Source organism: Rana temporaria, chromosome 10 (assembly GCF_905171775.1).
Source record: "Rana temporaria chromosome 10, aRanTem1.1, whole genome shotgun sequence".
NCBI classification, from domain to species: Eukaryota; Metazoa; Chordata; class Amphibia; order Anura; family Ranidae; genus Rana; species Rana temporaria.
The window spans coordinates 71681532-71698424 of NC_053498.1; the positions used below are offsets into that span (position 1 = coordinate 71681532).

The 16893-nt window shown below is 41.6% G+C and overlaps 1 protein-coding gene across 1 annotated transcript in view; it reads left to right on the plus strand.

Moving 5' to 3' along the window:
• The window catches only part of VPS11 (VPS11 core subunit of CORVET and HOPS complexes), a 60970-nt gene extending 44506 nt beyond the window's left edge, over positions 1–16464 (plus strand). The window contains exons 14-16 of the mRNA XM_040325443.1: positions 5385–5556; positions 9731–9953; positions 15832–16464. Of these exons, the coding sequence (XP_040181377.1) occupies positions 5385–5556; positions 9731–9953; positions 15832–15996 (560 nt within the window). The 3' untranslated portion in view covers positions 15997–16464. The remainder of the gene's footprint in view (positions 1–5384; positions 5557–9730; positions 9954–15831) is intronic.
• Positions 16465–16893: the final 429 nt, after the last annotated feature.

Genomic DNA, 16893 nt, shown 5'->3' on the forward strand with positions numbered 1-16893 from the left:
GCTGACCAGGATTACCATGTCTGCAGTAGCCTGTGCGTGTGTCTGCATCACACGCAGCTCTCTCTCCTATTCTTCTCTGTGCCTATCTTCAGCTCCCCCTTCTTCCCCCTCCCTGTCAACACGTAGCCTCTCTCCTCTCTGATTGTCTGCTATCATACTTAACCTGAAAAGCTCCCATCCCCTCTATTGGCAAAAGTATTTCCCCTGTGTCTGTGTTATATCATATCATATCATATATCATATCATATATCATATCATAAATATGCTTATCTGCACTGATAACACATTGGATCCCTGCAATCGCATGACACCTCGGCTTTCTCTCTCCTCTCCAGCTGATGTCAGTGGCAGTAGTCCACCCCCACCCCCTTATTCTTCGCTGAACCCGAACCCATCCTCTTGCCGCAGTCTCCCTCCTTGTTGGGCAGATTGCTAGCAGTGGGAGTCATTGACTCCATTGACTCCCACTACTGTTAACTCCAGTGACGAGGGAGTGGGGGGAGGAGACATTGCCGAGATCCGCTGTCTGTGTCAATAGAGACAGCAGCGGGGCTCAACAGCGAGCACACGTGAGTGCCCCCGTGGAAAGCGTCTTCCCGTGAGTGCACTGGACAGATAGGAGGAGGCAGGGGACCTGAGAAGAGAAGGTTCGAGGCTGGAATTGCACAGGGCAAGGAAGTATAGACTTCTTCTTCTTTTTTTTTTTTTTTTTGTTCCTTTACAATCGTTTTAGTTGCTTACCCATTGTATGTCAAGACCATGCCTGTATGATTCTGTCCTGGTGAAGGAGATGGATTCCTCAGTCTTTAGTGATGCCTGAAAGGTCTCTCGGAGACTGCAGTAACTGGCATTTCACATCAGTGTTATGCACTACCAGCATCATGCTTCTGCCACGAGACGAAGCCCAAAGTCAGTAAGTGCACCAGTGTAAATGGGCATTGCTACCGACCACCAATGTGTAGGGGGCATTGGGGCTGAAGTGTGCAAAATCTGGTGCAGCTGTGCATTGTAGCCAATCAGCTTCTAACGTCAGCTTGTTCAATTAAGCTTTGACAAAAGTCTTGGAAGCTGGTTTCTGTGCAGAGCTGCGCCAGATTTTGCACTCTCCAGTTTTGTAACTCAACCCCATTGCTGCCGTCTACCATTTGTGAAGGTAGCATTGCTACTGTGTACCAGTGGGTAAGGGGGAATTGCTACTGGCCACCGATGTGTAGGGAACAGTGATGCTAGATTCCATTGACGGTGAAGCATTGCTACTGGATATCACCCACAGAATTGGGACAAACATATCTAGTAGGCATTCTGGATCAACATGTCTCCCTAAACCAGGGATCCTTAAACTACGGCCCTCCAGCTGTTGTGGAACTACACATCCCACGAGGCATTGTAAAACTCTGACATTCACAGACATGACTAGGCATGATGGGAATTGTAGTTCCTGAACAACTGGAGGGCCGTAGTTTGAAGACCCATGCCCTAAACCAGGGGTGCACAACCAGTGGCCCGCGGAGCCCTCTGTTGTGGCCCACCACCTCCTGCTCTGGGATGGCGGGTTAGCCAACCAAGATTACAGGTAGTCTCCCCACCATGCCAGAGCATCAGTGTTGTGAATGAAGCCAGCGGTAGAGAAAGCAATCAGCTGCGGAGCCAATGCTTCCTGTATAGCACCAGCTCCTGTCATAGGTGGAGTTATACCAAATGCACTCTGCCTGGGACAGCAAGTTTTTTACTAAAATCGCAGTGTATATATGGACATATCTGTTCTGCAGTGGTTACTCGGCTGCTTTCAAACCGATCCGCAGGTATAGCGCAGTGCACCTGCGGCTTACCATCACTGAGTCATAGACTTCTGGTTTTATCTGCTGGTTTGGTGCACTTTCAAAAAGTACACCACACCTGCAGGAAATAATAGAATTCTGTGGCAAAGTACAGCTAATCTGAAGGAAAGCAACAGGTAGCCTTAGGCCCCTTTAACATGATCTGTCTAACCCAAACGGATTCTCTTTGTCCGTTTTACACCGGCCTATTTCCAATCCGATCTGCTAAAAAAACAGAAGTGGATCCGTCCCCTTCCATTTGATCAGATGAGGGCCCATAGAGTAGAGTAGGCTGTGTCTGTGTCCGCTTTGCATATGCAGAGTGGACACAGACCTGTCATCTGCTCATTGTGGCCCGCGACTGGTTACTAAGTCGCTTAAGTGGCCCTCGCTTTTCAAAAGGTTGGGCACCCCTGCCCTAAACAATGCAAACATCCTACTTCAGTGGCTAGTAGCCAAACTACAGTTGTATGGAAATTTGCCCCCTTTCTGATATTATTTTATAAATTGTAAACCATCCTATGCATTAAGGTAAAAAAACACCTTGCTGTGTCTGCCCCCATATTACATACCTGACCTGAATTTCCATGGGCATGAACCCGCGTCACTTTCCCCACATCTTGTCGGCTTTTCATTGGATTCCAGTGGCTTGCCATTGGCTTTTGCTGCTGTCAATCAAATCCAATGCTATGTACGCCGAGTGTATCACACGGGAGTGCGCCCGCAAGGTAACCCCCTCAGGAGAGAGCTTCCCAGAGAGGGTTAGCTAGTGTGGCTAGTGTGGGGAGGAGCCGTGAGAGCCGCCGTGGGACCCCAGAAGAGGACGATCGGGGCCACTTTGTGCAAAACGAACTGCACAGTGAAGGGAAGTATGACATGTTTGTTTAAAAAAAAAAAAACAGAACCTTTTACTACCACTTTAAATGTCTCATGCCGCATACACATGACCATTTTTAATGGTCTAGAAAAAACGTTTTTTTTTCAACCCGATTCTTTTCAAGCCTGCCTTTCCTACACACGATCGTGAAAAAAAAATGGTCGAGCAAAGCGCGGTGACGTACGACTGCACTATAAAGGGGAAGTACCATTTGGATGGGGCCACCCTTTGGGCTGCTTTTGCTGATTTTGTGTTGGTAAAAGTTTGGTGAGAGGCGATTCGCGCTTTTCAGTCTTTGTGCTTTTTAGTCTGTTACAGCGTGACGAATGTGCTTTCTCCATTACGAATGCTAGTTTTACCTGAACGAGCGCTACCGTCTCATAACTTGCTTCTGAGCATGCACGTTTTTTTCATGTCATTAAAGCCTACACGCAACCGTTTTCACAACGTTAAAAACTACGCGAAAAGATAGAGCATGTTCTAAATTTTTAATGCCCATTTTTCACGTCATGAAAAACTGCTCTGGAGCCTACATACTATCGTTTTTAATGACATTAAAAAAATTTAATTTTTCACGTCATGAAAAACGGTCGTGTGTCCGCGACATTGGGTCATCAAATTTTTTTATTATTGCACAAGGATAACCTAAGTACAAAGTGCAATTTTAAATGATGGTTTCATTTATTAAGGCATAACTGTCCAAACCTGCCTGGCTTTATGTGAAAAAGTAATTGCCCCCTAAACCTAATAACTAGTTGTGTCACCCCTGGCGGCAACAACTGCAATCAAGCATTTGCGATAACTGGCAATGAGTCTTTCACATTGCTGTGGAGCAATTTTGGCCCACTCTTTGCTGAATTTTTTAATTCAGCCACATTTTCCAGCATGAACGGCCTGTGTAAGATCATGATACAGCATCTAAATTATATTTAAGTCCGGGCTTTGACTAAGCCACTCCAAAACCACAACTTGCTGTTGTGTTTCGCATCATTGTCCTGCTGCATAACCCAAGTGCATTTGAGCTTGAGGTCACAAACTGATGGCTGGACATTCTCCTTCAGGATTTTTTTGGTAGAGCTCAGAATTTATGATTCCATCAATTATGGTAAGTCGTCCAGGTCCTGAAGCTGCAAATCAGCCCCAGACCATCACACTATCACCACCACCATGTCTGACTGTTGGTATGATGTTCTTGTTGTGAAATGCTGTATTGGTTCTATGCCTGATGTAACGGAATGCACACCTTCCAAAAAGTTACGTTTTGTCTCATCAGTCCACAGAATATTTGCCTAAACATCTTGGGGATAATCAAGATGTTTTTTGGTAAATGTGAGATGAGACTTTGTGTTCTTTTTGGTCAGTAGTGGCTTTGGCCTTGGAACTCTCCCATGGATGCCATTTTTGCTCAGTCTTTCTAAAGCCCCGTACACACGGTCGGACTTTTGCCCAACCAACTTCAAAATCCGGCACTTTTCGTATTTGTCCAACCGTGTGTACGTTCCATCGGACCAACTTTTTTGGCTTTCATCGGACAAAAAGTTGGGTCTGCGAACGGACCAACTTTCTGGCAACAAAAGTCCGATGGTGCCTTGTCCGACCGTGTGTACAGCAAACCATCGGACTTTTGGACAAAGTACAAATGCGCATGCTCATAACCAATGTTAAACTCAACCAACAATAGCAGAAGTTAACCAAAGGGTGGCGGTAAAGAGCAAGTAAAACCACGTGATGTTGGGAAAGTGTTAGAAAAGTTTGCAGAAAAGTCAGAGCGTGTGTATGCTATGGGTGTGATCGGACAAATCAATTAAGACAAAAATCCAAGGGAAATTTTGTTGGATGTCCGACCGTGTGTACGAACCTTTATTGTTAAATCATTAACAATGACCTTACCTGAGGCGAGTCAGACCTGCAGTTCTTTAGATGATGATCTGGGTTCTTTTATGACCTCCTGGATGAATCGTTGTCATGCTCTTGGAGTAATTTATGTAGGCCGACCACTCCTGGGAAGGTTCACCACTTTTTCAAGTTATCTCCATTTGTATATAATGACTCTCCCTGTGGTTCACTGGAGTTCCAAAGTCTTTGAAACCCTTCCTAGACTTTGTTTCTAATCTGTTCTTGAATTTTCTTAGATTGTGCCATGATGTGTGGATTTTTTTGTGATCTGTTGGCATGCTTCACTTTGTCAGACAGCTTCTATGTATACGATTTCTTGATTCAACAGGTCTGGCAGTAATCAGGCCAGGGTGTGGCAAGTGAAAGTTAACTTAGCTTTCCAAAAAATTGTGGTTAATCACAGTTCATTTATGATTGAGCATGGGAGGGGGCAATTACTTTTTCACATAGGGCCAGGCAGGTTTGAAGAACCTTTTTCCCTTAATAAATGAAATAATTTAAAAACTGCATCTTAGATTTACTCTAGTTATCTTTGTGTAATATTAAAATTAGTTTAACCTGAATCATTTAAGTGTGAGAAATATACAAAAAAGAAAATCAGGAAGGGGCTAATATTTTTTCACACAACTGTAAATTTAAAGTCTACAATACTTAAAATAAACCGAATACTAATTTGTTAAACTATACTGTTTTTTGTGCAATGTTAAATTAACTTTACCAATGTAAAGGTTTTAAGTCCTTTTGGATTTTCTGTGAAAAATGTTATCTTGTACATCCCTGATCTTTTGTTACAGTGGTGCAGACCCTGGCTCATAATTCCACAGCCACTCTGTCAGTGATCAGGGACTATTTAATCAACAAAATGCAGAAACTGAGCCAGCAGACAGAAGAAGATGAAAGAACTGTTAATAAGTACAGGGAGGAAACGGCTCGTATTCGCCGAGATATCCATGAACTGCGTAACAGGTAAGAAAATATGAATGGGCAATTTCATTTTCTAGTGTATTAAAGGCATGAGAAAAACATCTTTTACACAATTGCATTAAAGCGGATGTTCCGCCAAAAAAAAATATTAAAAGCCAGCAGCTACAAATACTGCAGCTGCTGACTTTTAATAATAGGACACTTACCTGTCCTGGAGTCCAGCGCCGTCCGCAGCAGATGACGAGCGATCGCTCGTCACCCTGCTGCTCCCCCCTCCATCCACGCTGAGGGAACCAGGAAGTGAAGCTCTGCGGCTTCACTGCCCGGTTCCCTACGGCGCATGCGCGAGTCGCGCCGCGCCCACCGATTGGCTCCCGCTGTGTGCTGGGAGCCGAGTGTTCCCAGCACACAACGGGGGGGCGACGGGATGTGACGCAATACATGACGCAATGCCGGGCCGGAAGTGGGTGCAAATACCTGTCTTTAGACAGGTATCTGCACCCCCCTCCCCCTGAAAGGTGTCAAATGTGACACCGGAGGGGGGAGGGTTCCGATCAGCGGGACTTCACTTTAGGGTGGAGAACCGATTTAATGCAGCACACTGGTTGTTGCATCCACTGTTTCCTCATGTACAGCCTTTTCAGTCCCTTACCTCTTATTTCCTCCCGTTTATTCCTTTAAAATGTAAGCTAGTAGCTGTGTGGCAGTCTTTTGTTGGGAAATGGGTCATCTAGAGCAAAGTAGATGCGTTCATTTGTTAGCAACGCTCCTCTACTGCTGCTACTTACCATCCCTGCTCTCCCTTATGTCCCTTTTTGTCTGCCAAGACCCCTGTGATATATTGAGATCTTCCAGGTATAAGGGAGCATACAGTTCTTTCCATATGTCCAATGATGCAGCTTCTGAGCTGCAAATTCCCATGCCTGAGCGTTGACATATTAAGGTGTAGAGGAATAGTCTTTTAGTCTTGAGTAAGTGCCATGCTGGAGACAGCTGAAGATGGGGAAGGTGAGAATCGTTGGCAAAGGGGCTTATCTTGCATGCTAACTCCCCCGAATGGGCAGAAAATGTTTTCTACGGTAGAGTAATTGCACCAAGCTACTGATGGCTCCATGGCTAATCTACAAAACTATCTTTAATGCAGTAACAAAATTGGAAGATGATGCATGTAAAAATCGAAGTTGCATAAAACACAGTAAACACTGCAATGATAAAATATGTACTCGCTGTAAACAGACTTTGCTGTCCCTTTTTTAGTATCTGCCAAGTCTTTCAGAAAAGATAACGTATGCATAATGTACACATTTCTGTAAACTACAAAACTCGATGTTGGTCGCTTTTAGTACTGTAAGTTTGTCACAAATTTGAGCCAATAACCATAAACATCTGATGAATCGCTGTATAAGCAGAGATTACCTTTTGAAAAAAAAACACCTTTCCAAAATGATCACTAGATTGAGATGAAGCTAAAGTCCTTTGCAATTCCTAACCATCCCCGTAGAAGACAAAATTGGTTACGCATCACATTGGAGACCTCTTGGACCACCTTCTTGGCCTTATTTATCAGATATCACTTTGAGTGGTCTCTGCTTCCTACAGCTGCCAGTCAGGCTCACAATGGAAGAATTTGATTGGCACTCTCTAGCAATAACCCATCAAAGTCGATAGAAATTCATTGGATATATGTATAGCTTTTGTTTTGAGTAAAGGGTTAACACTTAAAGAATGAATATTTGTATATGATGATGCACATATACTACTGCAAAAATTCACTTTTTACCCCTATAAATATAACACTTTCAATTTCTTTATAACATAAATCATTTAAATATACACTAACACCAGCGTGCTCAAAAACGTGCCCCGCGATATACAACCACGGATAATTGAACCAAATAAAAACCAAATAAACCATGCACAAAAAGAAAAAAGTCCAATATTCAAACTTTTCCAAGAAAATATATATAGTGCCAGTGTTCTTGACTAATAATTCTGTGACTTTTTCACCCTCTGTGTGATGCCACCACCTCTTATGTGCTAGACTCTCACCAGATAATGGTAGGTATATAGCCTGTAATCAGTATCCAAGTGGGTAGCTCCTCAATTGTATGGCAATATTTCCGTCTCTCCTTTTATGTATGCTAAAAAAAAGAAAAAAACTCCATATGGTGTAGTATGTAAAAGTTAAGGCAAGTTTTATTTATAAACATAACATTTTCCACTCACATTTTCAAGTGCCCAACCGGCACTAGTCTGTTCAGCGTTACTGCTATGGCTCTTCGGCGTGCGTTCTACGCCTCGGTGTTACGCTATTCAGTACGCGGAAGTGCCGTGGAGGTGACGCCTGACGTGTTTCCGGTTGTGAAGAAATTTCCCATAAGCCTCAGAGGCCGGTTGGGCACTTGAAAATGTGAGTGGAAAATGTTATGTTTATAAATAAACTTGCCTTAACTTTTACATACTACACCATATGGAGTTTTTTTCTTTTGGAGCAAGGAAAGCGGCTGGTGTGGATGCAAAAGTTTTTTTCCTGCATGTTGATCTAGCATACATCTAAAAGGAGAGACGGAAATATTGCCATACAATTGAGGAGCTACCCACTTGGATACTGATTACAGGCTATATACCTACCATTATCGGGTGAGAGTCTAGCACATAAAAGGTGGTGGCATCACACAGAGGGTGAAAAAGTCACAAAATTATTATTTGTGCATGGTTTATTTGGTTCAATTATCCGTGATTGTATATCGCGGGGCACGTTTTTGAGCACGCTGGTGTTAGTGTATATTTAAATGATTTATGTTATAAAGAAATTGAAAGTGTTATATTTATAGGGGTAAAAAGTGAATTTTTGCACAGTATCAGCGCAGTAGTATATGTGCATCATATACAAATATTCATTCTTTATATTATCACACCTCCTGGAGGTGTTTACAGGAACTGCAGCAGATATAATAATTTGATAAAAAAAAACACAATTTTTGTGCCGGTAACACCACATACACAAAGGGTTAACACTGTAGGTTTTTTTTTTCTTTTCCCCTAGATGCAACAGGTGACCGCTGTAAGATGCCTTTCACACTGGAGGTGTCTTCAGGTGCTAAAGGGCTACAAATGGCACCTACAAAAACGCCTCCCCTGCAGCCCCAGTTTGAGAGCCGAGTGCTTTCACATTGGGGCGGTACGCTTGCAGGACGTTAGAAAGTCCTGCAAGCAGCATCTTTGGAGCTGTTTAGGAGCGGTGAATACACCACTCCCCCATCGCCCCTGCCTATTGAAATGAATGGGCACCACTGCCAAAGCGCTTCCACAGCAGTGCTTTTGGGCACACTTACCCCTTCGGCCGCTAGCGGGGGTTAAAAGCACCCCACTAGCAGCCAAAAAGCGGTGCTAAAACTAACGGCACTTTATCACTAATGCGGAGCGGTGCCAGTGTGAAGGGTCTTAAAGTTTGGATTTCCTATCACTTTTTGTCAACTAGAGAGGGTGACTCTACCCAGCAAGAACGGCAATAAAAACCTGATGGACTACCTTTCCCTTTTTGACAAAAAATGAGATTTCAGTTTTTAAAGCATTACCATTTTGTTTAATTTCGGATTCCAAGCCTACTGCAAGTCCCTGTTTCTTTTTACTTAAAGTAGTTTGGACCATATATTTCCATATTATTCTATTCTATTATTCTGCTGTCAGTTTCGTATAATTTTGTAGTAGCATCAGTTACAATACCGTCATGTTGCGAGAGCATCAAAGGCATCAAAATCATGTTGAGCGGAGTGCTTTTCAGTCATTGGGAGTAAGCCTGAAGTGAAAGGAATACATTAACTAGGCTTTACAGCTTGAACATCAAGATGCACAAATAGTGTCTAAATACAAACAGCATATCTATACTTTGTGTATTGCTTCCAGCTCTTTGTAGTAATTCAGCATGAAATGTTGCTTCTGTGCAGGAGCTTCCTGTAATAGTGTGGTCACTGCTGCTCCTTGTGATTTATGACTGGTCTTGTGTCTACTCCTGCCTGTAGTTTTCTGCAGGCAGCCCGTAGTAAATGGACCTGCTGGGTTCCGCCCATAGCTCTAGTCTCTGCACACACTATGTGTGAATGTTTATACTGAATGGCTTATGAGGGATATATTTAGTTACGTGCATAAAGTTTTTGGCTTTACCATTGTTATTGTTTAGAACTCTGAAGATTGATTTGTGTCTTATTTTTTGAAGCCCCAAGATTTTCCAGAAGACTAAATGTAGTATCTGCAGTAGTGCTCTAGAACTTCCGTCTGTGCACTTCTTGTGCGGTCATTCATTTCACCAACACTGCTTCGAGAGCTATGCAGAGAGTGACTCCGACTGCCCAACCTGCATGCCTGAGAATCGCCAAGTCCTTGATATGATCAGGGCCCAGGAAGAGAAGAAAGACCTCTATGACCATTTCCAGCACCAGGTTTGTTTGATGTTTTTTCAAAAGCAAAATAACTTGGCTCTGTTCTATTCAAATTGGTAATATAAGCATGATAACACCTTCGGGGTACTGTGTCTGCCCAGGGCTTTTACTTTTCATCCAAGCATTGATTAATATTAACCGGTTGCATCACACTGGTTGAAGTGTATGTAAACCCGCACAATGAACATCTCTTGTTTGCTCTGCTAAATATGCCATTGAAAAGGTTTTCCGATATCTATCTGTTTGGTTAAATGCAAAAATTACCTGTTGATTTTGCCAGAAATCTTATGAGCTGATAACTTAACTCTCTGCCTGAAAAGAGATGATGATAAAAGGGGACATAAAATAGGCAAGAAGTGGGTGTAAACTCCCATGAACGATTTTTACCTATAGGTACAGTAAATATCTCCTAAACTTGCACCGTTTAATAGATATTTACTTGTGAAGCCACTAGTGACGTCACCAGCACATATGCTCTGAAGGAACGGCATTCCGTGCTGTTCCTTCAGAGCCCTGTGCTATGAACGCTCCTGTGCACGGGGTGATATCATTGCGGCTTGTCCAATCACAGGACCGGATCCCGCCAACCCGGAAGGGAGATCAGGTGACGGCATGCTGCTGGAGTGCTTTGTATAGTGCTTCACATAATATGCGATGCATACTAGCACATTAGAACTTTGCCTTGCAGGTTTTTGAAAAACAAAAGCTGGCGGTTTACTATCGCTTGCCCTATGGAGCGGGCGCCCATGCCTTGAATCCAGAAGTTGTGAATTGCTTGTATGTGTTCATATCACATGGTATGACTTTTGTGTACATTAAAAATTGCCTTTTTTTATTTTTTACTATAGATTCTTGTAATTTACACACATCTGACACACTACACAGCCTGGCAGGGGCAGACTTTTTTTCTTCTGTTTCACCAGTTCCCTTAAATTGGACATTGGATCAGCATTGACACCTGTGCACTTTCTGGGGTTGCAGCATGGCAGAGTTATGTAAATCATAAAATTGACTAAAGATTCAAATCTATTGCCTTGTAAACTAGCAGTTGAAATAGACACATAAACATACAATTTACATGTGTGCCTGGAGTTTGTGCTGAAGCCTAAATCCAGGTTTCATTTCACTATAGTTTGTTTGAGCAAAGCCGTGCCAAATAAACTTTTTCCTTTCCTTTACTAATACATGTGGTTGCTGTCGGCGTTGTATAAACTGCATGTAGCATCAGCAGTACAGGGGTTTCCCATCATATTCCCGGAACAAACTCAAGTTAGGCTGAGTGCTACTCTACCATTCACAGGAAGCCTTGTATTTTCTGGATGAATGCAAGGCTTCCTCTGAATGGCTAAGGTAGAGATTGTGAACAAACTATTTAAAGTTAGGCCAGGTTCACACATGTCCGGCTGTGGTTTGCGATCAGTTTTTAAAAGGAATCTGGTGCAGCTTTGTTCACTGGTTAACGTAGAAATCCACCTTGAAACTAAAATCCCTGCATCTACAGACATTGACGATCTAACGCTAACCTCTCTAAAGACATCCAAACCTGTAAATAAAAAAACAGTATACATACCCTTTCTGTAGCCGATCTGACCCGATCCACGCTGAGCTGTTATCTACGGCTTCACTGTGGAGGTGGGTGCAAAGGACGCATCCAACAACGGAAGCCCCATAGTAAGTGTATGGGTGACCTCACTCCCCATTCATTTCAGTCGTCGGCTGTGTCCTCTGCAGAGCTTCTGCCACTGGAGATTTGATCGGTTTCAGGAAAGTTATGTATAAAGATTTCTTCTTTACAGGGCTAAATAGTTTAGTATATAAATAGATCTAGTAAATTATAAACAAGCACGCAACCAAAATTTCAATAAAGTGTCATTATAGAAATCCCTATGTGAAATAGTCTAATCAGTAATGATTGTGCATATAAAAATACGCAAAAAAACAGTGAATAACAAGAGGCAAATATATTCAAAGTGAATTATGTGCTAAATGTTCATTGTGTGAAAAAAGAACAAAGTCCCAAAGCATAAAAATGGGGCACTTCTAGGATTTAATCCAATAGCTACTGCAATATTCAATGGAGTATCTGGTAGGAAAAACAGGCAGAATCCACTTGGCTTTACCAGGCACTTAATCTGGGAATAGTAGGCTCAGCAAAAAAGGAACAATAGAGTCTTCATGGTGAAGTATGTCAAAAATTGGAGGTTTATTTAAAAAAAAAACAGTCAAGTGTCACAACAACCAAAAAATACAAATAAATAAAAATGCATTTCACAGCTGGTGTCCACAGCAAAATAATATAAAAGGCACAACGATAAAAGTTCCTTTGCATATCAGCCAAGGATCAAACCTAAAGCTGAATAATATGAGCGTGATGGCGTTAGGAAATGGTGCTCCACCCGACGCGTTTCCTCCGAAAATGGCTTCAACTGGGATTGGATGGAAGTCATTTTTGGGGAAACGCGTCTGTTGGAGCACCATTTCCTAACGCCATCACGCTCATAATATTCCGCTTATTATTCATCAGGTTTGATCCTTGGCTGATATGCAAAGGAACTTTTTTTTTTTTTTTTTTTATCGTTGTGCCTTTTTATATTTTTTTTGCTGTGGACACCTGCTGTGAAATTTATTTTTATTTTTTGGTTGTTGTGACACTTGACTCTGTTTGTTATTTAAAATAAACCTCCAATTTTTTGACATACTTCACCATGAAGACTCTATTGTCCCTTTTTTTTGCTGAGCCTACTATTTCCAGATCAAGTGCCTGGTAAAGCTGAGTGGATTCTGCCTGTTTTTCCTTTCTGTGTGGTGTGATCTGGTCTGATGAACAGCTGAAGGTGATATCCTCATCCAACAAGACGGAAGCATCCCTCCTTGATCGAGGTGGTCGTTTATTGTGGCCGGCAGGCTGATGCACACGCTCTAGAGATCTCTATAACCTGAGATCCTCTCAGTCCGGTAAGCGGCAGTAATATTACACTCTTTTGGCTGAAAATAAGACCAAGGCTCCTTCCAGATACTCCATTGAATATTGCAGTAGCTATTGGATTAAATCCTAGAAGTGTCCTATTTTTATGCTTTGGGACTTTGTTCTTTTTTCACACAATGAACATTTAGCACATAATTCACTTTGAATATATTTGCCTCTTGTTGTTCACAGTTTTTTTGCATGTTTTTATATGCACAATCATTACTGATTTGACTATTTAACATATGGATTTATATAATGACACTTTATTGAAATTTTGGTTGCGCGTTTGTTTATCATTTTATTATATCTGTTTATATGTTTATTGGGCCTTAAGTATTTAGGCTTTCATGAGCAGCAGCACTATTTTTTGTTTAATCATTTTTTCACAATAAATTGTTTTTTTGATTTTTCACATTCACTTTTTATTAGGTCAAGCGCAGAGTTCTTTTCTCTTTTTTGATATCTAGATAGTTTAGTGTTAGAATGTGGATGTCTGTAGATGCAGGGATTTTTGTTTTAGGGTGAACTTGCACTTTAAGGTGCGATTCAGGTGCAAATCTTTACTTGAATTCACACCTGAACCAGGCCTAAAATCATACGGCACTCTCTTCAAAAAAGGACTTCGGCTGTCCCAGACATTGTGAAATGGCTTCATTGCAGGCCCAGTCTGGTTCACATTTTTTGCAAATTGGATACGGTTTAAAATGCATACAATTTGCATATATGTGAACTGAGCGTTAAAATCAAACCTGAAGTTCAGTTTTAAAGCAGTATTAAACCCAAAAGCAAACCATTATTATGTTGCAGCTTACTAATTTTTAAATGTGATGGCTGTATTTTTTTTCTTAGTCGGTCTTTCCTTTATTTTCACCTGGTGAGCTGGCCGGTAAAGCTGGCCATACAATAGTCCTTCCCCACTTAACACATGTGATGTGGATGGGGAATCCCTCCCGCAGAGCTATTATATTTGGACAGTTGAGATTTCCCTGCAATCGGAAAACATTCATTGGCACTGCTGGCTATAGCTGGTGGTGCTAATTAAGAAATTTTCCAACATACAAACCATTTATCATTGACAGGGGTGCTTATAATTGTCTATTTTATTTATTTATGTTCAACCTTTATCCCAAAAGAAAAAAAAAAATATATGTAGCTGTAATTGCAGTGTGAGCTGGAGTTTGGCTTCAATTTGTTATTGTATCTAGTTCTGCTAGCGCTGCTAATGCACGTCTTGTGCTCCTTCATCCAGAGTGGACACACTCTAATGCAAGAGATGTGTTTCTGGCCAGATAACCGGTTAAAAACAGAGGGACAAAAGCCTATAAAGTAAAACTAATGCAGCCAAATTTTTGCAGGTAAAAATTTTTTTTTTTTGTTTGGGACCTGTAAATCATTGCACCCACGCTCAGCAGATTGTGGGTGCAATGCCATGGTCTTGCAGGCTGTCTGTGTATTTGTCTGCCTGTACTGCCGATATGGGCAGGCACTTACACTCTGACGGGAAGCTCCATAAACTCCCACAGTGCTCAACAGCACCATGGTAGTTCATTGAGAACTGCAAGCTGACAGCTGCAAAATGTCATTTTCCCATTCACAGAACACTTCAGATTGTGACAGCAAGCGGGGGGCAAAGGATCCTTCGCTAGATGTCAAAATGGGATCGGGGGCTGGTACGTGTGTGACATGTTGCACCCTAAATATGGGTGTAACATGTTACCAAAGGGAACTTCTCCTTTTTAAGTTCCCAGCCGGAATGTAATTTTCCCATTACACTCGCACTTTTTTGTATTATGGCTCTAATACTGAGAAGTATTTTTCTTCTAAGGGTTTTCCTGAGCAATGCCTATATCAATCAGAGAGCCTTTCTGGCTTGATTTTATTCTGGGGATGAGATGGGACAGCACTGTATAAAGCTGATGCTCCATACAGTATACACAGCACTGCCAGTGTCCACATGTATTAGTAAGAGAAATGTTTGGGTTAGGGTGGCCCAAATGAAAGTGAAATTAAATCTGGAGTTGGGCTTTAAGATTTTTGTAGTTTTGCAAGCGCTAAAACTATTCTGCTGCCTTACAGCCCCTTCTTCTTTCCTGGGTGATTTGCAGACTTAAAGTGACCCTGTAAAACAACCATTCAGTTTACAATAGAAATGAAAGGCAAAACATATTTGTATAGATATATTTTTATTTTTTTATAAGTGATCACCTTCTTTCTGTTCTTGGCTGCATAAGAGCTGGGGGAGCAGGAGCAGCAGCCAACTGAGCTTCCCAGCGAATGACTGTGGCATGTCAGGACAAGTCTGATCATTGGAGGAGAGTACACGGATTTCCTGGCATAGCTAGAGATCTGACCAAAGTGTGCTCTCCTGCTTAGTGTGGTCAGTTTATAATCGGAAAGTGGAGGGAGTGTTGGGAACTCCAGGGATTTCACACATAGTATCCTGCTCTCTTTGTATTGCTTCCTTTCTCCTACAAGTACATGGTACAGCAGGCACATATCAGGAATGTGAAGTGTTGGGGTAATAAATGCTTTAAGCTGGCCCAGGTTTGTTTTTATAACTGAACCAATCCCCCCCCCCCCCCCATATCATCTATACATTCAAGCTGGATGGGGAAATCCTCCTGTTCTTCCCCACTGTCAGAATACATTGGTTAGTGCTGCAGCCGATTGGCTACATGTGCTGATTGAGCAAAAATATACCACCAAGCCCATTCATGAGAACTTTTAATCCTCTAAGCTACTCTGGTTTCTGACTTTGCAACTAAATTGCCTTTTAAAAAGCCTTTGTTGTAGACTTTCATCTATGGAAACAGGCCTTCATCTAGTCTTTAATTACCAGACATGGCAGATTTAGAATATTGAGGAGAATGGTGGCTCAGTTTTTTTATATCTTTCTTTTTATTTTTCTAGCTGAAATACTCCAATGACGGATTCAGTGTGGTTGCAGACTATTTTGGCCGTGGTGTGTTCAACAAGCTTACGCTAATTACAGATGCCCCTTCAGAAAAATCCAGAATAACTAAGGATGTGGGGTTACAACGGGACCTGCTTATAAACACCAGAAGAAATGTTTAATCCAGCCACAGAAGCATTGTTTGGAGCTGGGATAGAACCCTGTACATTCTTAAAGTGCAAGAACTATGAAAATAAATGGATTAGTGGAAATTCAATAATATAGTAAAAAGATGCACAGTATAATAACCTTGTAGAGGAAACCTATTTCTCATTTCCAGGGACTTAAGATATTTGTAAAACTGTCTACATGATAAAAAGTGCTTCAACTATTCTCAATACTGTATTCAGACTGGGGAGTGGAATGTGTATTCTAAAGAAAGAAATTGCATTTAAGTATATGTGGACATATATGTAAAAAAGAAAAAAAATTAACCAACCTACGAGAATCCTTATGCCGTAGAAATGTTTGCTATCATTTGTTTCAGAGCTGATACAATGGAAGTGTATGTGGGTCGGGCAGTAGCATCTGCAATATCTGCAGATATTGGGTTAGCTAAGGATGTAATATATATATAAGTTTGTAAACTTGTCTGTTTTATACAACTTTCTCATTTATTTGGGGCGATTTGACATAAGACTGCTTATATGGGGTTGATTTACTAAATCTAGAGTGCAAAATATGGTGCAGCTATGCATGTTGGCCAATCCACTTCTAAATTCAGCTTTGATATAAAAAAAAAAAAAAAACTGAAAACTGATTGGCTAACATGAACAGCTGCACCAGATTTTGCACTCTCTGTTTTTAGTAAATCAATCCCTGTGTCCTCAAGAATGCTATTTAGAGGCATCAACCTGAGAGTTTGGCTTCATCACGGGTGTCGGTAAAGCCCTCTACATAGTTATCCTGTTGACTTTAGGCCAAGGGTTATATCAATCGTCTTCTTTTTAACTCTGTCTAGACAGGTCCCATAGGGCAAAAGAGCCCTGTAAAATTGGCAGTGTCCAGCCTTCAGACAT